Below are 24,130 nucleotides of genomic sequence, written 5' to 3'. Positions count from 1 at the left end.
GCCACAACCCTAGCCCTGGACACAATATCTTTATTTTATTTATTTATCTTTATGTGATGCTGAGGATTGAACCCAGGGCCTCGAACTTTCTAGGCAAGTGCTCTACCACTGAGCCACAACCCCAGCCCATTTATCCATTGTTGATTCCGGAGTTTGGCTATTATGAATTGTGCTGTTGTGACCATGGGTATGTGTGTATCTCTGTAGTATATTGACTTTAATTTTAAGTTCTAGCAATTCTAAAGTTCTAAGTGATACCCTGCAAAAAAAAATTATTTTTGGTAGAGCATTTGCCTTGCATGGTTCCATCCTCAGCACCATACAAAAACAAATAATTAAAATAAAGGTATTGGGCTGGGGATGTGGCTCAAGCGGTAGGGTGCTCGCCTGGCATGCGAGGGGCGATGGGTTCGATCCTCAGCACCACATAAAAATAAAATAAAGATGTTGTGTCCACCGAAAACTAAAAAATAAATATTAAAAAATTATCTCTCTCTCTCTTTATAAATAAATAAATAAATGTATTGTGTCTGTCTACAACTAAAAAAATTTTTTTTTAAAAGTACCATATGGTGATTCTAACTTTGATTTCTATATAATAAAGAAGGAGAGGGAAAGAAGAGATAGAAAGAAGGGGAAAAATGAAGAAAGAAAGGAAATGAATGAATGAATCCACCCGTTAGATAGTGTATAAAATTATTAGGTAGTTTAGTCTCGAGTTTATTACCTTCATTTTTAAAAGGCAATAATGAACTGCTTCTTTATCAACATTAATCTACCATGCAAAAAAGCTGAAATGACATTAGTGGTGAGAGTTTAAAATTACTAATATTAACTCTGAAGATAAATTGCTACATTTGTTTGCTATCCTAAAGAAGAGCTGTACTTGTACTTAATCTGTTAGTTTCTAATTGCTATAAGTAAAATGCTAAATCAACTTCCAAATTAACACCGGAATATATTTATGTGGCTCTTTCATCCTTATTAATTATTAATGTTCTTTTTATTGAATGTTGCAGATTTTTCAGATATTAAGTGTATTGTTTCAGGTGTGTCTATAGCTCCTTCACTTTTCCAGCCTTCTCTAAAGACAATGTGAGTCCACTTGTAGTACATTGTTGAATTAACCCATGCTCGGCTCCATTCAGTCCCCTTGCTATTTCAAGAAAATGTCTAGTAAAGAAAAAAATAATAATCTTATAATGCTTTGATATTATTATTGTGCATTTTTACAGATATAATAAAAAATTCCTTCCTATGTAACAATTAGTTGGTGATAAAATATCACACCTGGTTAACTGATGACTGTGAACTTTGTAGCTACAGAGGATCAAAATGAACTGAAGTATATCACGTACTTCTCATCCTACCACCATTTTCACATAATTATTTGAACTGTACCACTATTCTTGTTTGTTCCCCTCAAACATTCCAACCAAATCTTTAGAAGGAAATCCCCCCTAAACCTTGAAACCACCAAACAGTATATATGTAATAACATATGCAGGAGAATAGGGGCAGGGGATTTCAGAATTTTTCTAGTAAGCTAGAAGTTATTCATGTATTCTTTTATCCTGAATGCAGAATAATAATTTTTATTAGGGCAAACAGTTTAGAAAACTTGTCTCTTTCATTAATAAGTTTCTTCATATATTCTAATCCTGTTTGCTATCCAGCATGGCAAAGTACGTGTTTCAGCATAGCAGAAGCACTCTAAAGAATTGAAAATAAGCCAGGTGCGGTGGTGCACACCTCTAATCCCAGTGGTTTGGGAGGCAGAGGCTGGAAGATTGTGAGTTCAAAGCCAGCCTCAGCAATTTAGTGAGTCCTTAAGCAACTCAGTGAGACCCTGTCTCTAAATAAAATACAAAATAGGGCTGAAGATGTGGCTTAGTGATCGAGTGCCCCTGAGTTCAATCCCTGGTACCTTCCACCCTACAAAAAAAAAAAAAATTAAAAATAAAAGTATAAGACATCATTGTGTAATTTGTGGATTTTTTAAAAAATTCCTTCTTCTTAACTCCTATATGTAATTGATAGCACTAGAACTACCTGCTAGGAACATTCCTACAAGTTTGATCCATGTCTGACTATTGAGATGGTTCTTCATAAACCTTAACTTTTCAAGGAATGCAAAATGGGAAGGAAAAAAAGATTCTTTCTTGACAAAGTCAGTTTATATTGGAAAGGCCAGAATTTTTTTTTAACTACCAGAAATTTACTATCAGTTTTTCTCACTATATTTTTTTAACTTAGAATAGATAATATATGACTGCTCAGCATAGGTCCATGATAGAAGGCTTGCCAAGAATTAGTGCAAGGTCAAGCACCACCACAAACAAACAAACAAACAAACACTTTAAAAGCAAAGCTGGATATGGTAGCACATGCCTATAGTCCCAGCTACTCTTAAGGTCGAAGCAGAAGGATCACTTAAGCCCACAAATGTGAGACTATCCTGGGCAACAGACATTCCCTCTTAAAACAAACTAAAACACCAAAAACCTAAAGAGCAAACAAAAAAAGAGTGTGAAGTAAGATATTTCTTTGTTACTATTAGTACAGAATACACAGCTACAGGCTACTCAAAGCACTATGGTAGTTAAACTGATGTTATTTCAGATGCACAGGTCAAGTTAATGCAGGTGCTTGCTTAGGTTTTAAACAAATCCAGATTACTCACTTGAAATGGCAAAAATCCAAGGCTGAGCTTTCCTCAGAAGAGAAGTGGGTCAGAATGTAATAACAGTTGTGGTAGTGCTGGCATATCTTTGCTGATGGTGTCACCAGTGACGCAATTTTTCCAAAGGAGCCGTCAATTGGCTTGGTGTCGTGGCATTTCTGTATCTTCCTCCCTTCTACTAATGATGGTCTAAAATTTGGGGGCCAACAGAGGTGAGGCAAAGAACCTCACCCCCCCCACTGGCACCAAGGCTAAATTTGGGGGCCAACAGAGGTGAGGCAAGAACCTCACCCCCCCACTGGTGCATAAGCCTATCCACAAGCATGGCTGAATGCTGGACCGGTAGTCAGTGACGGGTTGATCTGATTGCAGTGGTATCAACCTAAGACAGGAGGCTGACGCCTAAAGGTCAGTTTTCCCATGACGGGTAAGAACCATATGTTGAATTGGACAACCTACCAGGCACGGTCCTTAAGCCACATTGCTTGTTGTTTAATTAATCAGAAGGGGGGATATGCTGAGGGCCATTGCCAAGTAGGAATGACGCATCGAAATTTCCTTGCCAGCGTACCCCATGTTAAATGGACTTGCCTTGGAAATTCGCTGTGACATTGCATGTGTGTTTGAGAAAGGTGACCCTGCTCAAGGACCAGGGTGGATCCAGGATTAGGGTGTATCCTGCAGGTTTGAGGAAGTATCCCGCTCCTTGGGTTTAGGGCGTTCCCGGTTTAAGACAAGTTTAAGGCGTTCCCAGTTTAAGACAATATGGGTTTTAGGGAAGTTGGATGTTGAAGATTATTGCTGCTGGGAATAGGGCGTTCCTGCTGCTTGAGTTCCCGTTGAGTTCTCGTGAGATTCAAAAAGTATTGGAAAAAAAAGCCTCGTGGAGTAGGTGAATTGGGCGGCAGCAGAACTGGGATTTCCCCAGAACATGTGTAGAGGCCGGTGTGAGTTCGGGAATAAAGAATTGCTGTTTGAATCGACAAAAAAAAAAAATGTAATAACAGAAATTATTATGCATAATAGTGAAGAATTTAACAAGCAACTGCTACTTGTATTAGGCTACAGAGTATAAGTCAGATAAACAATTTTTAGTTTAATGTCATCTTTTGTTCTAGGATTTCTAATTACTTGCTGAGATACACACTGGCTACTGAAGAAGCTTCTGTGACTTAAATTGTGTTTATTCTTTGAAAGTGAACTCTCATCTTTCTAACTCCCAAGTATTAGTGAAATAAAGTGAGCAAACTTATACATTGATAATTCTTTGATTTTGAATCTAGCATTTCATTCATTTTTCTTTGCTTACAGAACTTCCTTATGGCTGGGAGAAGATAGAGGACCCTCAGTATGGAACATACTATGTTGAGTAAGTTTATTATCTCAGTTAATGTTCTCTCAGATGTTCTCCTTTCAGCATACACCTTTAGGGAATACTAGATATGGCACTTCTTGCTTCTGTGAATCTGGTGTGTGCATGTTTCAGCTAGTGCTCAATAAATGAGCACTTACTTCACTGACCTCGAATCTCCCAGAAATTGGCTTTGAATTTCTAAATATAGAAAGTAAGAGGTGGAAGCCTGGTTATGTGCCTGTAATCCCAGCTCCAGAGGAGGCTGAGGCAGGAGGATCACTTGAACTCTGGAATTTAAGACCAATCTGGGCAACATAGTGAGATCCTATCTCAAAAAGAGACAGGTTGCTTTGAGGGTTAGTTGCTAGAGATAATGTCATTTCTTCTATACCTTTAAAGAGAAAAGCAGTAGATAGAAAACTGAAATGAGGGCACTGGAGAGAAGAACTCTTGAGGTCACTTCCAACACTACCAGTGTGTATGCTTCTGAAAACAATTAAAGGACTTTAAGGGCATCGTAACATCAAGATCCAACATTTTGAAATACACAATTAAAAGTGTGATCTCCTTTGAGTTAATAAAAGAAGGCTTAGTATTTTTTTCAGGGGTGAACGTTGCTTCTTATGTAACTGTTATGGTTAAGTTTAAGTATAAATGTGTGTCAGAGAGGAGCACAAAACACCTGCATGTTATCCAGTGAAATTAGACCAGTGTCACAACTGATTTTTCTTTTTCTGATCACTACATTGTTACAACCATTAGAATAGCCTTCTTTCCCACATGCTACAGATAGGATTTCAACCCTAGGTGTCTTGTATCAACAAAAATTGTATCAGGAACATTACTATTTACCTAGAACTCAGAGTCTGAACCTACTGCCTGAGTGGCGAAGGCAAAAATGATATTTTCACTTGGAAAAATAACAAGAACAAAAATCTAGGTGTTTCAGTTTGTTTTGTTGGTACTGGGGATTGAACCTTCAGGTGCTTTAGTACTGAACCACATACCCACTACTTTTTCTATTTCTTTATTTTGAGACAGAATCCCATGAGGTTGCTGAGGCTGGCTTCAAACTTGTGATCCTCCTGCCTTAGCCTCCTGAGTCGCTGTGATTACTGATGTGCACCACTGCACCTGTGTAGAATCTTCTAGTTTTATGATTGCTTTTTAATTTTTCAACACTTGTTAACATAGAACAATGCCATTTCCTGGCAATTATCCCTAAAGTAAGATCTCTGGCTTTTACTGTAGTCTTTAAAATATAGGTTATTATCGAGTCACTCTGGTCAGAGAGATTTTTGGAATTCCTTAAAATCCAATATGTATCCTAAGAAAGCAACTCAATTAGATTGACCTTTAGGTGTATAACTTCACAGTTGCAGTTTGTTTGTTCTTTTCAATAGCTATGCTGATTTTCTTTCCATTGTGTTACTTAATATGTTGATGATACTGATGAAATGTGATATGAAGAGTATACAGAAGCTCTTTTGTTATTTTTTCCTAAGGCATATTTAGTTTTTAAAAAAGGAAAAAACAGCTGTCTTTCAAGTCAAAGGGGTATTTGAAAGCCAACTAAAAAGGCTTTATGGGATTTTTTTTCTTCCTCTTATAGTTTAGCCTATTTAAATTGGGCTTCAATCAACTATTATTTGCCATTGACACTGCTGAACATTTCTGAGATAATGATTCTCATTATTAGCAATTCCAAGTACATGGGCAAGAGGTGAAAGTCATTTGCCTGTTATAAAATCTTTAGATGAATGATCTTGTTCCATTAAGCAAGAATATAATATTGAAGCAACTTTAGGACAAATCCTGAAGTGACATGCTCCCAGTTGTCATGGAGGTAAGTGGAACAGCCTGAATTAAAAGCAACAACATCAGCAGCAGCACTGAGATTTTGTGTGATTGTTCCCAGAATGAGCTCATTTACAGGAAGATAATTTATTAGATTAAGAAAGAGCAGACAGTACTCAAGATGCACATTAGTATGGAGTCAGCTGAGCTACAGAGTGTGGCTTGATTCCCAGATGAGCTACATTTTGAATCTCAACTGCAGTAATCTGTAGTGAGTTTACTGATGGAGATAAAAAGCTGTTACTTGAATGGCTACTCTTTGGCTCTCTTACTTTGTCAAACCAGATGGCACAATGATTGCTTTTGGCAGGAGCCTTTGAGGAGTAACAACAACTGCAATAGCATTTTTTTTCTACGTGAATTTTTATTTTAAAGGGTGATATTCTGAAATGGATTATTTTTTTAAATGAGTTTGTTTCAGAATTTAATGATAGGACTTCACAAAATATTTACATATTTAAAAATCTTGGCTTTATTGTATCATATTAAAGGCCTCTTGGGCTGGGATTGTTGGCTCAGTGGTGGAGTGCTTGCCTAGCATGTGCGAGGCACTGGGTTCGATTCTCAACACCACATATAAATAAATAAAGGTTCATCAACAATTAAAAAATTTTTTTAAAAAAGGCCTCTGATATATATGTGGTTTCTTATCTCAAATTCTTCATGAATTTGTTGAGGTAAATTTCTAAAATCTAGATATTAGACACAAAATTGTGATACAGATATTCCAAATATATATTATATGTTTAATTATGCTTATCTGCAACCCTTATTTAATTTTTCTGACAATCTATGATATTCTTTCTTAGGAAGAAAATTATTTATGGAATATCTCTAACTCCCTGGCTAATTATATGGAAAACAAAATCTGTTACATCTTATTTGTTTGTTACATCTTAATAATATGTGTATATAAGTAACTAAATGAAAAGGAGAGTATTTTCATTTTTTGTTTTGTTTTAATCTGAATAAGGTAACAGATGCACTTAACTTTCTTCATTAAGTCTTCTATTCTTTTGTCAGAGAATTTTTAGGAAAAAGATTTATCATACACATACTTCTACACTCTTCTCCCACACATTACAGAGGATATAAATACAAATCACTACTTTTTATGGTCTAATGCCTGGGTGGCAAAATGAGTCATTCTAGATAATAATGTTAAAGGGAGCCAAGGGTTCTTTCTAAACAGATTTGTTCTTTTCTGAGTGTCAGTCTTTAGTTTTTTTTTTTTCTTAAGAATATGTAAAATGTCAGTACCTAATAATTTTTTTAAAAACCTTAGATTTAATAAAAACCTAAGAATTTCATTTTCACAGAGGTTTCAACAGTTAACTTAATGTGCCTCTGTTAGTTTGAGGCAGAAGCATGCTTAAGCTTTAGTGAAATTGGAACCCAGAGGATCTCCAGTGGAACTTGCCATATTTAGAGTTCTGAAATTAAACAGCCACATTTGTTGTGGAATTTATATGCCCTAGAAGCCTAAATGACAAAGAAACCTACGTTCTTTTCTATATGCTATTTATTTTGACCCTGCTGCCTTTCACCACTATCACCATAATGTTCACAAATGACAAAGTATATATCTGATTTATGTAGCTATTTATATGTAGATTTTATAATAGTAAGCCTGTCCAAAAACAATAATATCCTGAAACTCTCATGATCTGATGTTTAATTGTTACCCAGTAATGTCAATTGTTAAAGTGGACTTTACTGGAAAACGTATCATTTGGCTAAAATGTCTTTGTGGCAGTGCTAAATATGGTTCCCATTATTTCTACGTTAGACCTAATAGTTTTACACATATTTTTATTTATTTATTTTTTAACATCAGTGTGTTTACTTAACTGACTCACTGTGTTCCCTGTGTAAAACAACTGCTGCCCATGGAATGTTGAGTTCTATTGGCTAATGACCTGCCCTCTAGTCTTCCTACATCCTTCTACTTTCCCTCAGATTTCTCTGCTTTCCAAGAGTCAGTTGGGACTGTTCCTGATCATAAGTGCTAGTTAAACTTACCTTGTACTCATAAAACTAAATTATTATATAACTGTAAAGAAATGTAAGTGTAAAAGGAAAAAGTTATTCTATAAGGCAGTGTGATAAAACAAAGTCATTCTTCTTAGTTGCTACTGAATTGACGTGGGCAAGTAATATGCTATGATACTCTTCAAAAAGTTCTTCAAAAGTATCTCTACAGCTTGCTTCATTTTGGAGAAACTTAAAACCCTACTATCATTAACTTCCTTTAAAAAAATTTTTTTAACTGACCAATTTACCAGCACTTCTGATTACATCAGGTAAGGTTTTTAGTGGAGTTTCGACAGTTGTTACTCATTATATTGACTGGATTTACCGAGAAGCTACATTAACTGTGTCTCATAAGCTTCAGTGGCTTTGACTTCCAGATTCCTTCTGTGGGCCTTTTTATCTCTGTCAGTTTCTCTGTGTTGTATAACCTATTGAATACATACATATCAATCTCTTAATCTATGATGACAAAATGGTATGATGGTCTATTTTAAAATATGTAATTTTCTCATATTTTTCTTCATTTTATAGTCACCTTAACCAGAAAACCCAGTTTGAAAATCCGGTGGAGGAAGCCAAAAGGAAAAAGCAGTTAGGACAGACTGAAATTGGGTCTTCAAAACCAGGTAAAACTTTGTGTTTGAACTATTCTTCTAAAAATCAATTGTGAAATTTGTGTGCTGAGTTAATAAAAATGAGTTTGAACTTTTCATTGCTAGGGCTTTGAAATTGAACATACAGTGTCTAATTGTTGCCACTAAAAAGATATGAATAGTCTTAATAAAATATCTGAACATTGTGAGAATACTGAGATTTTTCTCATGACTGTATAAAAATATGAAATTATTGAGAGGAAGGAATGGAGAGATTTTTTTATTAATTTGAGGTTTGAATTTGAAGATTAGATTATTTCTTTATATTTAAGGTAACACCCAAGATTTCTAGTTCATTATGTGCTTCTCCCAAGCTAATTGCTTAAATATAATGTCTGTAACCATTCAGAATCCTGCATTAATTAGTATTAATTAGCATCTAATAAGTCTAAGAAATTCTTTGCCTACATCATATTCTAGTAGGATAATGATGTAGGTAGATATTAGTAATATCAGAATTATTTGGGGGGCATTTTAAAAATACACAGTCTTTTTATTTTTGTTTTACTTGTTTGTTTGTTTGTTTGAGACAGGGCCTGGAAAAGTTGCTTAGGGGCTTATTAAGTTGCTGAGGCTGGCTTTGAACTTTGGATCTTCCTGCCTCAGTCTTCTGAACACTGGGATTACAGGCATGCACCAACATGCCTGGTTCCATGAGATCTTAATGATTCTAGTTATGTGTATTTTGAAAAAACTGTGCAGGAAATTCCTAAATTTTATCCATTCCTTCTCATTTCCTTCCCCTTTCTCAACTGTCATTTATAGCCAGGGGTCTATTTGGTCATTTTGTAGTAATTCAGTGAACTCCCTACTTGGGTTGCCTATGAAAAAAATGGTTCTTTCTTGCAGCTACTCTTTAAAATCATAGACCAATCTCTCCTTAAGTTTTACATATGGTTTAACAAACATTTTGAGTTTAACAAATATTTTTGAGTGTTACTATATGCCTGGTAGGGCTTGCTAGTCACTGGGTTTTCAAAAATGATGGAGATTAAGACAGGTCTTACCATTAAGAGATCATAGTTTCTCATACTAATGGTGATAGATGCTATTCATTTAACTATTCATAGTAGTTAAATGTGTAGGCTGAGGAGTAGTTTTGAAATTCATCTATGTAATCTTAGAGAAGTTCCCTGAATCCTTTGTGCCTCTGTTTTCTCATTTATAAAGTAGGAATAAAGCTAGGAATGGTGGCACAGGCTTGTAATCCCAGCAACCCACGATGCTGAGGCAGGAGGATTACAAGTTCAAGGCTAACCTCAGCAACCCAGTGAGACCCTGTCTCAAAATAACTCTGGATATAACTCTGGCAAAGCACCCCTGGGTTTAATTCCCAGTATCTAAATAAATAATATCTGCCTCTTAAGATGGTTATAAATATGTAAATTAATGCATAAAAATGTTCATAAACATTTGTGAGGCACTGGGTTTGATTCTCAGCACCACATATAAATAAATGAATAAAATAAAGGTCCATCAACAACTAAAAAGAATTTTTTTTAAGTTTATAATATTTGGGCTGGAGTTGTAGCTTAGCAGTAGAGCGCTTGCCTTGTACCTGTGAGGTACTGGGTTCAATTCCTAGCACCACATATAAATAAGCAAATAAAATAAAGGTCCATCAATAACTAAAAAATATGTTTTTTAAAAAGTCTATATATTTGGCTTGTGGCTATCAATAAATGCTTTTATTATTAGTAGAGATGTACAGTATTCACTTCTTATCTGCTGGGATATCTTCCAAGATCCTCAGTGTATGCCTAAAATCATGAATAATACAAAACCTTATATATATGCTAATAATACACATACACACACACACACACACACACACACACACACACACACACACACACGCCTTTGATGAGCTTTCGCTTTCTTACTTAAAGGAAGCCCTGTGGCTTCTCTTTGACATATACAAATCACCAGCATCACTACTCTTGTTGCTTTTGAGACCATTAAGTAAAATAAGGGTTATTTGATGACAAGTACCTTGACTTCATGAGAGTTGATCTGATAACCCACATGATTAGTGTAGACAGCATAGATATGCTGGACAAAAGATGATTCATGGGGCTGTAGCTCAGTGGTAGAGCATCGCCTAGCACAAATGAGGCACTGGGTTCGATCATCAGCACTACATAAAAATAAATAAATAAATAAATAAATAAATAAAGGTTAATTTCTTAAAAAAAAAAAAAAAAGTTGATTCATATCCCAGGTGGAATGGAACAGGATGGCATAAGATTTCATCATGCTATTCAGAGAGTCATGCAATTTAAAACATGAATTTTTTATTTCTGGAAATTTCTATTTAATATTTTTTATTTATAGTTGACTGTGGATAATTGAAACCACAGCAAAGCTATGATAAGAGGATACAACTCTAGGGTGAAAGAAAGTAAGCACAAATAAGACAATTAGGAGAAGAAAAGGTAGGTGGTTTCCTATAAAAGAAAGGGATTCATTAGCTATTGTTTCAATGATTTAGTTTATGAGCTTAACTGCTAGTTTTCTGCATTAGGTTTGCTCTGATTTTCTATCCTTTATGGTTTCCTTGAGTTATATAGACTATCTTGAAAATTGGCTTTGTGTGTGATGTATATTCATCATAATTATTTTTGTTCTCAACCCATTTCTTGTTTTGGCCCAGATGTGGAAAAATCACACTTTACTCGAGATCCATCCCAACTTAAAGGTGTCCTTGTTCGAGCATCACTGAAAAAAAGCACAATGGGATTTGGTTTTACCATTATTGGTGGAGATAGGCCTGATGAGTTCCTACAAGTGAAGAATGTGCTTAAAGATGGTCCTGCAGCCCAGGATGGGAAAATTGCACCAGGTAATGAGTTTGTCACAATCACTTGAAGAGCAGTGATACTATAACAAATATTATAGCAAAGAGGATGGAGATACACACACACACACACACACACACACACACACATACACACATATACACAGTGAATTATAGAACTAAAGAAGGTTACTGTATTAAAATGTTTAGCCTCAAAATTAGAAGCATGCTAGCTTGAGGGAAGGCTATTTTTAAAAACAAGCAGATATTATTAGAGGAAACATTAAATTTATTAATTTTTGGAATATTTTGTATAATTTTAAGATAATTCGTTGGTTATGCAAAACTACAGTTTTATTAACCATCTCAGAAAACCATTTGAACATTTGATTTTCTTTGATTATGTAGAGTACTTTTGGAGCTAGGATTTGCTTATAATTGTTTTTGAAAAAAGGTTCTTTGTTAAAAAGGTTATAGTGATAACAAATTGTTATATCCTGCAGTTTTTGTTTTTTTTGTGGGGTGGATACCAGGGATTTCACTCAGAGGCACTTAACCACTGAGCCACAGTGCCAGCCCTATTTTGTATTTTATTTAGAAATGAGGTTTCACTGAGTTGCTTAGTGCCTTGCTTTTGCTGAGGCTGGCATTGAACTCATGATCCTTCTGCTTTAGTCTCCTGCCTCAGTCTCTTGTGCTGCTAGGATTATAAAAGTGATTATAATATTGTAAAATCAGGAAAACAAAATTAAATTTTATAAAGACTAATTTAGCTGACTTTTCAGTGTTTTAAATAATACAGTCATTTTTTGTGTTGAATTTTTTGTTGTGGCTTCCGCTTTTAAATATCTGTTTTATAATAAATTCAGAATCTCTACAAATAGAAGGACACTAAAAAAAAACACATTCAGGGCTGGGGTTGTAGCTTAGTGGTGGAGTGCTTGCCTCATATATGTGAGGCACTGGATTCCATCCTCAGCACCACATAAAAATAAATAAAGATATTGTATCCATCTACAACTAAAAAATATTTTTAAAAAAAGAAAACACATTTATAAGTTGACATTATTCAAATTTCAGTTTTACGTTTCTCAAATGAGAATAAATTTTTAAGTATATTTATAACCTGTGGCCTGTTAAAATCAAGAAATAAGGCGGTAATGAAGGATAGCTTGTATGTGCAAATAGCCAGTGATGCTCCTCTTCTGTGCACTAAATACTTACCACAACATATTGAGCTTTGTGTGGCCACCTAGGTAGGACTCTGTATACAAATGCTGATAATAAAATTTGCAGGTTTTTTTTTTCCCAAATGATTCACTTGAACTTGAGGTCAAAACTCTTTGCTGCTAAAATAATTAAGACTTTAGATATTTATATAAATTTTTTAGTGAGAAGTCATGAGAGAGAGAATGTCTGTTAGAAATGTTATCTTTTCAGTAAGTAATGAACAGTAAGGTAATTCCAGAATTCAAATTTGGTTGTTAAATTTACTTTTGCCTTTTCTCTAGCAAAAAGTTATTTTTTAACATGATTATATTTTATCAGGTGATGTTATTGTAGACATCAATGGCAACTGTGTCCTTGGTCACACCCATGCAGATGTTGTCCAAATGTTTCAGTTGGTACCTGTCAATCAATATGTAAACCTCACTTTATGTCGTGGATATCCACTTCCTGATGACAGTGAAGATCCTGTTGTGGATATTGTTGCTGCTACCCCAATAATCAATGGACAGTCATTAACCAAGGGAGAGACTTGCATGAATACTCAGGATTTTAAGCCAGGAGCAATGGTTCTGGACCAGAATGGAAAATCTGGACATATCTTGACTAGTGATCGTCTCAATGGTGCATCAGATCCAAATGAGCAGAGAGCATCCATGGCCTCATCGGGCAGCTCCCAGCCTGAACTAGTGACCATCCCTTTGATTAAGGGTCCTAAAGGTTTTGGATTTGCAATTGCTGACAGCCCCACTGGACAGAAGGTGAAAATGATATTGGATAGCCAGTGGTGTCAAGGCCTTCAGAAAGGGGATATAATTAAGGAAATCTACCATCAAAATGTACAGAATTTAACGCATCTCCAAGTGGTAGAAGTGCTAAAACAGTTCCCAGTAGGTGCAGATGTACCACTCCTTATCTTAAGAGGAGGTGAGTAAAAGCATAACAAAGAAAAAATCTTAATGTTCAAGTGTTTATATTTTTTAATTGTCCTTCTTTATAGGTTAGAATGTCTTTCCCCAGAAGATTTCACTGGTAATCCACTGATTCTGTCTTATTATTTCTATAAGCAGTATCTTTTTGGCAGTGTTTTAGTTACTAGTGGTTTCAGATGTGTCCATTATTGATTTCTTTCCCACTGTATTCTTTTAAAAATCTGATTTATGGGTTTAATGACCAGAGAGAGCCTCAGTATTATGCTATGTCAAGTGAAACATATTCTCTTAATTTCACTTTCTCTGTTGATGAAAATAATAGAAATTGACTCTTTCAACCAGTGGTGTTTCATCTGGAGTTCTATAATACACCAAAGATCTTCTGAAAGAGCTCACATCTCTATGGATAAGTAAAACATGGTGTGCTTTGTTAACCTGTTCGGCAAAGGCAGTCATGATAGCTTGTGCTCAGAAAGCTTTTATCTTAAGCTCTAATGACTGCCTGTAAATGTTAATTAAACCTCACTGTGCTTATATGAAAGAAGTGAAATTTTTATTTTTCAAGGTCATCAGCTGACACAAACTGTTCCCAGGCATTATAAATCCAGTTCCAAGCACTAACCACAAAGTTGCATTTTAATAGGCTTTCTCACATCTGTACCTATAAATGACTAATATTTTTATTAAAGAATGAAATTTAGTCCTACACTTTCTTATCACTCTGGCTTTTTAGTTAAGTTTTTTTTTTTAAACAAATGAAGACTTTATTAGCAAGTTTTTCTTTATTCTTGTTTCTTTGAACCTTTTTGTTTTTTTCTCATGGTGATATGGTAGAGTGTGCTGAAAGTCAGAAGGAAATCTCTTTGTTAGTGCTGGACAGTTATCCAGGGCTTTGACAAATATACAAAGAAACCTGAAGTTGATGTCCAACAGGTTGATGTCATTTTCTGCCTTACTTATTGGTTCTATGGTGTAGAAAAGAATCTTAGTTTACCTTATCTATTAAATGATAATAGCAAATATGCCTTAGGATTGTTATGAAAATGAAATGAGACAATAGATATATAATGCCTGGCACATAGAAAGTGTTAGATAAAAAGAGTTTACTAGCCTGCTGGAAGTCATAGCTAGTTTATTATAAACATTAGCAGTATGTATGATCTGAGAATGCTGTTTTTAAAATTTGGCTCATTTTTTATTTTTTTAAGGCCCCTCTTCACCAACTAAAACTGCCAAAATGGTGAGTATTGCAGTCGTCCTCAAGTGTTTCTTCCCTACTCAACAGGCGAGGTGCCAAATTTTCCTCTGTGAGAGCTCATGAGATGGTGGCTAGAAAGAGTCAGGATGACAAGCTGATCTCAAACTATACTTTTAGGCTATTTGATATGGAAATGAAGTGAATAGTTTTTAAATTCTAATTTAGTTCTGGAGTCTTTCACCTCAAAATTAAAAAAAGGTCTCTCATAACCATAAATCATACACCATTAAAGGAAAGACCATCCCATATTAAATAAATCAATTTCTTCTAGCCCACTAAGTAGGAATCCTTTGCAAATTTGCTGTTGTATGGATCACAATGGAAGAAACACTCAGCTTCTACCCTCTGTACGAACTGTACAATCAGGTCCAGTGTGAACAGAAATTTTTGTCCATTCACTTAAAGTCACACTATATTTTTGTGTACATTTCTCTGCCTCCCTAGCATCATTTTTAACTCCTATGCCACCATATCTATTAGATGCCATTGCAGCCATAGTCACCCTAATGCTTTATAATTGATGGAAGGCTCTGGTAACATTGAACAACTTGTGACAGAATCCTAGAATGTGTGGGTGATGGGAGAAGGCTGCTTTCACCTTCTCTTCCATCTGTCTGGGTGTAGGTCAGCAAGGGGATTCCCCTGTAACATGGTACTTTGTGGTGCCTGACCCCCTCACTGCCTCTTCCCAAGCTGGTGCCCTTGCCTTCTAGTCAGCATTACTTATAGAAATCTGTAATCTCCTGTCCTAACAAAAATTCCGGATGACAAGCTGATCTCAAACTATACTTTTAGGCTATTTATTAGATTTCATTTCTAAATTTATAATTTAGTCATTTTGCTGGACAATTATTTGGGGAAAGTTCTGAGTAGAAAAGGTATCAAAATAAGCTGCTCTGTTTTCCCTTCTCTGATTGACTGCTTTAACATGTATTTATTTGAATTGACCAGGCAGAGTTTTCAATATCATTTTTATAACCTAAATTGGAGTTAATGCTCCCTAGTCCATTTTCTTAGGAGAAAATATTATCTTAAACATATTCATTGGAAATTAAATTCAGTGATTGGAAGGTGGAGCTCATGAAGAATTTGATGAAGGTATTCTCTGAGGCTCCCTCTTGCTTTACTTCCTTGTGCTTCCTTGTGTTGGATTCCTATTTGTCTTCATCCCAAAGTCAATTTTTGTCTTGGTGATACAGAGAAAATGGAAAAGTTGTTTAAACATAAGACTAATTATGGAGGCGCTTCACTTGACATCACTATAACCCTTTTTCTAATTTAAGTTAAATATGTTTTAGCCAGATATATACATGAAATTGAATTTCATATATATATGAAATTGAATTCCAAGACTGGCGGTAGACTGTGCCTTTGACCCTGCCACTTATACAGCTGTACTCAGTCGCTGTACTTAGTTCAGACAGCAGTTTTATGAATTAATCAACCATTTTATTTAAAAAAAAATACTAAGTAAGTCCCTTTTCCATTTCAGAAAACAGATAAAAAGGAAAATTCAGGAAGTTTGGAGACTATAAATGAGCCTATTCCCCAGCCTATGCCTTTTCCACCCAGCATTATCAGATCAGGATCCCCAAAGTTGGATCCTTCTGAGGTCTACCTGAAGTCTAAGACTTTATATGAAGATAAACGTAAGTAGTGATGGAATATTTCAGGAGAGAATATAATAAGATAAATTGATTTATTTTTAAACTAGAACCTTTCCATCTTTCAAAAGAATAGTAAGAAATTATTCCTTCATTCTCATTTTAATATGACTCTCAGCTTCTTACATGTACATTCAGTGTTCATTTATTTATTTTTTTAAAAACTGTGTATTAATTTTTTTGGTCAGCAGTCTAGCAGACATCACATTAGGCAATTGGAATACAGAAATAAATAGGTTACATAGGCCCTGCACCCAGAAATATTATTAAGTCTAAATGGAAAAGCCAAATGTGTAATCAAATAAGTACTTATATAGATAAGTACACATGAGGCTACCAGGTACAGTTATAGAAGGATCAGCTGCTAATTTGGATCCAGAATAAGAAATGGTCAGTTTTTCAGTGTGAGTGGGACACAGTAGTAGGCAAAGCTTCATAGAGGAAGTAAAGCTTGAGCTAAGACTTAAGGACAAAGAGGTGCTTATGAGGAAGACAAAAAGGAAGGACAGAAGGAGTAGCATTCATTTGCAGGTTGGCCTTGTGTGGCCTGGATTCTAAGGTATGGCTGGGTGTGATTGGCAAGGGAAGCCAGAGACAGAGCAGGGGCAGATAGTGAGAGCCAATCACTCACTTCTGAAGAAGCTGGAGTTGGTCATATAAATGATAGAGAGCCACAAAATGGTTTTAACTATAGGGAAAATATTTGGGGGCCTGTGTTTTAGAGAGATTTTTTTGGCAGGAGCATATTTTAATAGGAAACCAGAGTCAATGCAGAAATTCATTTTTATATTTATTTATCTACTGATGACAAATCTTTTCTAAATTAAAATTACAGCTATACGTAGGTTTAATTTTTAAAAATTTGTTCTTAAACAAGAGATCTGTACGTACCATGAAAAACATATACCCAGATAGAAATATATTATGTAATTCACTTCATGCTTATTAACTTAGTTGTAGATCTTTATTATCATATCTCCAGGCCATATCTAGAAAGATAAAGACCAGGTGTAAGCATGGCAAAGCAATAATTTAAATTAGTATAACTGTACAATTCCTTCCTTGAGACTTCCAATTCACAGCTTGATATAATTTTAATATTGCAGTCCCATTGGGCCTCACCCATAAAAATGTACTTGATTCATGATTTCTCTAATTTCTAAAGTTCTATGATTTTTTCTTCTTTTTTTTTTTTTTTTTTGCTGATAGGAATTGAACAGAGAGTCTCACACATGTTAAGTACACACTCTACCACTGAACTATACCCCCAGTCCTAAAGTTCTGTGATTCTTATAATAAGTACTTACCCGCAGAGATTGTTTCCAAAGAATATTATCAAGAATTTACCTCACACCACATTTTACTTACTTTTTATATAGTTCCCTGATTGTTTCTCTCTTTTCCCTTTCTAGTATATACTTCTTACTCATGAATAGCGTTAATATATTCCCACAGATAAAACCTTAGTCATGAAATAGATTTTGCTCATTTAATATTCTGATGAATGCCACCTGCCCTTTGGGGACAGGATGGCATGGGTGAAGAGCTGAGAACTTGGAAATCAAGCTGGATTAAAATCTCAGCTCTACCATTCTCTGTGTCACACTAGGCAAGTCACATAGGCCCTTGGTTTCCCCTCCTAGAAAATGGGGCCAGGGAGAGGTTAGCTATTATGTGTTTTCCTTTAAAACATTATCCATCTTACAAATGTAGGCTAAGTAAGTGGTTCATGTCAGATATTTTCCTGAGATGAAGGTATTAGCTTTAGAGCAGAAATAAGGCACCCTGTGAAAAATGCAGGCTGGAAGTCTGATTTTGAGACACAGTCTCACCAAGTTGCTAAGGGTGACCTGGAAATTGCTATGCTTCCTGCCTCAGCCTTTCGCCTGGGCTTGATAACAGTGAGTACCACTACTCAGGCTCATCTTCCATCGCTTCACCCATATCTTTCCATTCTTCCTACTCAAAGCTAATTAAAAAGAGAAATTAGGGCTGGGGATGTGGCTCAAGCGGTAGCGCGCTCGCCTGGCATGCGTGCGGCCCGGGTTCGATCCTCAGCACCACATACCAACAAAGATGTTGTGTCCGTCGAAAACTAAAAAATAAATATTAAAATTCTCTCTCTCTCTGTCCCCCTCTCTCTCACTCTCTCTTTAAAAAAAAAAAAAAAAAAGAGAAATTACTTTAAAGGCCTAATTGACTTTTTCTAGAGTAATTTTAAGTTTCCCACAGAGCTAACACAGGACCCTTCTATGCTGACTCTGATAAATGGGGGGCACCTCCTATAACGGGTGCTGTGAATCTCATATTTTGGAAAATGGCACATTCCAAGTTTGTCAATGGCGCTTGGTTCCGGAACTCCATTCTTTTCCTGTCAGTCCAACATGGCATCTCCTAAGCTGGCTTCCAAGCCTTCTTATTTCCTTAGGGCATAAAAAGCCCCTATGTCTAATGTGTTTTCTGGATATTCAGATGCATGAAAATATTAATAAAAATAATGTGCTTCTCTTACCACCATAAAAAAGGATTAGAAATAAGGCATTTTACAGGCTCTCTTTTCCTAGGCTTTAAAGTGCTTTGCTCAAATTTGGTTCCTTAGATCGTTTGTACCTATAAAATATCTAACTCAAATTGAATAATTCTGAATTAAAAGTTCCAATATTGATTGGAGAACATTAAAAGTTAGTGGCAGTATAATATTGAGAGCATACGATTTATAGTTGAATTCTCCTGTGTGTGTTACACTTTTATGTTAACTTTCACTATCAAAAAGATTATAGTTTACTGAATTGCTCTATATCATTTTTCTACTAAATATTGAACATAATTTTGTTTTGATCCTTTTTAAATAAATAAAAATATTTACTTTACATTTTCTGGTTTTTCTTAGCACCAAACACCAAAGATTTGGATGTTTTTCTTCGGAAACAGGAATCAGGGTTTGGCTTCAGGGTGCTGGGAGGAGATGGACCTGACCAATCTGTAAGTGTAAATACTTTGGAATATGGCCATTCCTGTTAAAATTTTTGAGTGGCAATTTGGCGAAATATGGTGGATTTTAAGGGTTTTTTTTCTCTTATAGTTTTAATAATATGAGGAAGAACTGCATTTATATGAGTATCACAGTCCCCCAGTTAACCTGGTATAGTTTAGGGTAAAAACTGTAGGTGAAAACTGAATATGTCAGCTGTTCATTGGACAGTGATTATTTTCTTTGGAACTAATTGAAGTTTGTTTGGAGCGGAAAGTGTTAGCTTTTTGCCACTATGATGAATACCTGAGAAAAATAACTTAGAAGGGAAAAGATTTATTTTGGCTCAAGGTTTCAGGGATTTCAGTCCACAGTCAGCCGGCTCCATTGCTCTGGGCCTGAGATGAGGCAGAACATGAAGGCGAAAGGTGGAGGAAAGCTGCTCAGCGATGGTAACCAGTAAGAGGTGGGCAGAAACAAAACATAGTTCCTAAAGCACATGTCCAATGACCCACTTCCTTCAACTAGGCTCCACCCTAACCCATCAATTTTGCCATAGTCCATTCATATTATTAATCCATCAATGGACTGATCTATTGATAAGGTCAGAGGTCACTTTCCAAAATTCACACCTTCAAACATTAGTGCACTGAGGACTTACCCTCCAACACATGAGACTTTGGGGGATGTTCTAGATCTAAACCGTAACACTGGGGGATATAGCTTAGTGGTGAAGTATGTGCCTATCACACACAAGGTCCTGGTTTTCATCCCCAGCACCAGAAAGGAAAGGCTACTTTAACTTTTTATTACCTTTACCTTTGTTAAACAGATTCTAAAACATTTTTCTTCTTTAAAAGACCTATAATCCAGTGTCCTCTTTGCTATAACCACTCTACTTTCTGAATGCTCCATAGAAAGTTGGCATGAGCCTATGCATATTATTTCACCTAGTCTTGATATAGGGTAGGATTTTCATGCTCAGTACTTTACATCATTTCATTTGTTAGCTAGAGGAATATAAAATAATTAATATTTCTGTCCAGAAGGCATAAGAGCTACATTTGCAAAGCATTTGCAATCTAGAATTTTGTTTATGCATAATTCTCACATAAACTTAATTTTGTTTTTAAGTTTTGCCCTTGGTATTGAATGACAAAGAGTAAAGATTACCTTCTTATACTTGGAAGCTAGATAAGCAATACTAATTTTTTTATGACATTTCTTTCTATAGCTGAGTGGATCTCTTTTTTATATATATAAATATATTCTAATAGTCATATTGTTTATAATTACAGTAATCACTGGAACCACATGAAGCTTAAGGCACCTTGCTCTGTATAGAACAAACATAAGAAACTTTGTTTTTGATGGTATATGTGTTTTTTATTTCCTTTTTTTCATATTCATAGTATTTTCTTAGACTTTTTAAGAATTTGTTTTTAACAACTCAAGAACAGTCTTTCTCTTAAATGTCAGGTTCTCCCAGGTCTGAAACTAGCCTAAAATTCAGGATTGCCTAATTATAGGAGTCTAATTATTGGTGAGCAGAATGGACCAGATATGCAAGTGGATACTAGTAGATGCAAGTGAGGAACACTTGTACTGTGAGTGATGGGAGAATCATAAAAATGATCCCAGTTGCTGTGAAAAATATGTAGAAAATTTTTCCTGACAGAATAATCAGACTTGTACTCTTAGTAGCTACTCCACAGAATTGCATTTTCTAAGTTTGCTTTGTTACATTGTGGTGATGGATATCATGGTGCTTTTCAAGTTATTGAACAACTTTGTATTTTTTTTTATTTACTCAACCCTAAGAAGCTAGAAGGATTACATTATGCACTGTAGTTATTTGAAGTGCCATTTTAGAGAATGGGCACTTTTTAAGATATCACCTTTTTGAAATTGACTGAATTCATAGATGAACTGCAGAAGGTTGTTGTTTTGCACACTGCTGAGTCAGGGAGTCCTCAGATCTTCAGCTAACCTTGGTAGATTGTACAAACCAACCTACACTTTATCTTACCAGATATATATTGGTGCCATTATACCCCTGGGAGCAGCTGAGAAAGATGGCCGACTCCGTGCAGCTGATGAACTAATGTGCATTGATGGAATTCCTGTTAAAGGGAAGTCACACAAACAAGTCTTGGACCTAATGACAACTGCTGCTCGAAATGGCCATGTGTTATTAACTGTCAGAAGAAAGATCTTCTATGGAGGTCGGTGAATCGTTTCTGCTTTGAAAAGTTAAGAAAAAAAAAAAAACAAAGAGACTTAGTCTTCTTTCTAGGTGGCTTTGCAGGGTCTTTTATTATATTTAGTAGTATATGAAATAACCACTTGGTATGACCAAAGACCCCATTGTGGAAAGCCATGTAAGGTCAAAAGGATCCAGAAATAATGCCATTATAAAAACAAGGGAAAAGTTTTGGACCTCTTTAAGATTATATTGATATATTGATAAATTTTACCAACATAGCAATGCAGATCAAATGAGAGTTTAAATCTGGTTTGGTTTGGTTTTTGCAGTACTGGGGATTGAATCCAGGTCTCACACATACTAGACAAGAACTCTACTACTAAGCTGCACTCCCAGCCCTTTTTACTTTTTTTTTTTTTTTTGGAGACAGGGTTTCACCAAATTGTCCTGGCTGACCTCAAATTTAAATTCCTCCTGTCTCTGCCTCCCAGCTAAATTCTTTTTTTTTTTTTTTTAGTTACAGATGGACAACATGCCTTTATTTTATTTTTTTCATTTTTATGTGGTGCTAAGGATCAAACCCAGTGCCTCACACATCCTGGGCAAGTGCTCTGCCAACCCCAGCCCTAAAATTCATTTTTTTAGACAAATACAATTATTTATCAAGGTATCCCACTAGCTGAATATCAAAAGATTTTGGGTCCTGAGGAAATCCCAGATATTCCAGGAAAGTGAAATTTTTCTTCAAGAAAAGTTTTAGTATAATATAATTTAACATTTATTGGGTACTTACAATGTCCCAGATGCATGAATTATTTTATTTAGTTCTCAAAACACTGTGTTGTAAATATTGTCATGAACTAGTTGTATAGTAGCTCACAGGAATATTAAGAGACACATAGCTGGTAGGGAGTAGGCTGGGATTAAGTCATGGTTTAATTACCAAGCCCAGGGTCTAAACTATGACATTAGGATACGAACAACTCTTGCAGTTTTCTTACCAATAGTTTTGTGAATATAGAATTTTTAAAAGCGAATTCACTTAGAAAAAGACAACTCTAGCACAAGAAACCTTATGGGTATTATTTGTTCTATTCGTTTAGTTTCTGCTGTATCCCCAGCACCTAATGCCTGGCACAGAGTAAACATCAGTAAATGTTTGTTAACTTGATGAATATTCATATAATTCTTTTTTTGTTTGTATGTTTGTTCCTGTTTTGGGGGGGGTTGGTTTGTTCATTTGTTTCCGCTGCTAGGAATGGAACCCAGGGCCTCACTGGGCTACACTTCCAGCTATTTTGTAACATCACTCTTAAAAAATGATTGCAATATCCAGCTGGGCATGGTGATGCATACCTGTAATCCCAGCAGCTCAGGAGGCTGAGATGGGAGGATCTTGAGTTCAAAGCCTCAGCAAAAAGTGAGGTGCTAAGCAACTCATGAGACCCTGTCTCTAAATAAAATGCAAAATAGGGCTGGGATATGGCTCAGTGGTCAAGTGCCCCTGAGTACAAAAAAAAAAAAAAAAGATTGCAACATCCAAAATAATGGTCCCCCCTCTCTTAGTAAATATCAGTCATTTAGAGAAACACATAGAATGTAATGCGATTCCCTCAGTTTTGTTGTGCTAAAATTAGAGCTTATCTACATTCAGTAAGATCATGAAAAACATCATGGAGAAAGATGCATGAAGAAATATCATAGTAGTTTGGCATTATCAGAGACATTTTAACTAATTCATTCTAACCATACATTATGCAGGAATTTTTTTTTCAGTGATTGGATATTGGTGGAATTATGTTGAGATTCTGAAACATATTCTTAAAATCATATAAATTTTCAGCCAAAGGAGACCTTAAAAATGTGTATTCCACCATAATAGTATGTTGGGACTATTAATGATGTCCAACCAAATGATCACACAAAATAAGCCTCTTTTTTTTTTCTTGCAAGAGTGAAAAGATAAGAATTTATTTAAGTGTGAAGAATAGAAACAGAACTCTTGCAGAGGCAAGAGGGGACCTGATAGGTTACCCAAGCCTTTTTTTTTTTAATCAATTAGAACTAAATCATGTCATTCTCAGATTCCAGTGTCATCCTTGAATGGCAGAAAAAGGTGTGAGTTAAATGCCCATTTTGTGGAGATCCTTTATGATCTTATGTGTGCCCAGCACAGTCTGCTGTTCATGTGCACAGTTTGTTATGTGCCCCAGAAAGTGGGGGAAAGAAAGACCAAGAACTCCTAAAGATGAACTCATTTAACCTCATCAGATCAGAAATATCAATTGTAAAACACATTATATAAGGCAAATCCTGTGCAGATGGCAGACTGTTCGAATGGGACAGCATTTGTGTTCTCATGCTTTGACCAGACACTGATGAATATTGTCACTGAATTAATTTATATTTATAGTTGAAATAAAAAGAAAGTTTATCATGTAGTTCCTTATTATCTACTTTTGTTAAAATAACTGGTCAAGGTTATAAACCTTGA

At 35.5% G+C, this 24,130-nt stretch overlaps 1 protein-coding gene across 3 annotated transcripts in view; it reads left to right on the top strand.

Moving 5' to 3' along the window:
• Window positions 1–24,130, top strand: part of MAGI3 (membrane associated guanylate kinase, WW and PDZ domain containing 3) — a 225,741-nt gene that overhangs the window by 174,410 nt on the left and 27,201 nt on the right. For all 3 annotated transcript variants that reach the window (XM_081307115.1, XM_081307114.1, XM_081307116.1), the window contains exons 7-14: window positions 3,995–4,052; window positions 8,460–8,554; window positions 11,235–11,423; window positions 12,927–13,532; window positions 14,746–14,777; window positions 16,288–16,444; window positions 19,350–19,441; window positions 21,463–21,655. In XM_081307115.1, the coding sequence (XP_081163241.1) occupies window positions 3,995–4,052; window positions 8,460–8,554; window positions 11,235–11,423; window positions 12,927–13,532; window positions 14,746–14,777; window positions 16,288–16,444; window positions 19,350–19,441; window positions 21,463–21,655 (1,422 nt within the window). The remainder of the gene's footprint in view (window positions 1–3,994; window positions 4,053–8,459; window positions 8,555–11,234; window positions 11,424–12,926; window positions 13,533–14,745; window positions 14,778–16,287; window positions 16,445–19,349; window positions 19,442–21,462; window positions 21,656–24,130) is intronic.

Source organism: Spermophilus citellus (genome assembly GCF_964194105.1).
Source record: "Spermophilus citellus genome assembly, chromosome: 9".
Taxonomy (NCBI): Eukaryota; Metazoa; Chordata; class Mammalia; order Rodentia; family Sciuridae; genus Spermophilus; species Spermophilus citellus.
Note: the sequence above shows the minus strand (reverse complement) of the source record. Positions and strands in the feature narration are given on the sequence as shown.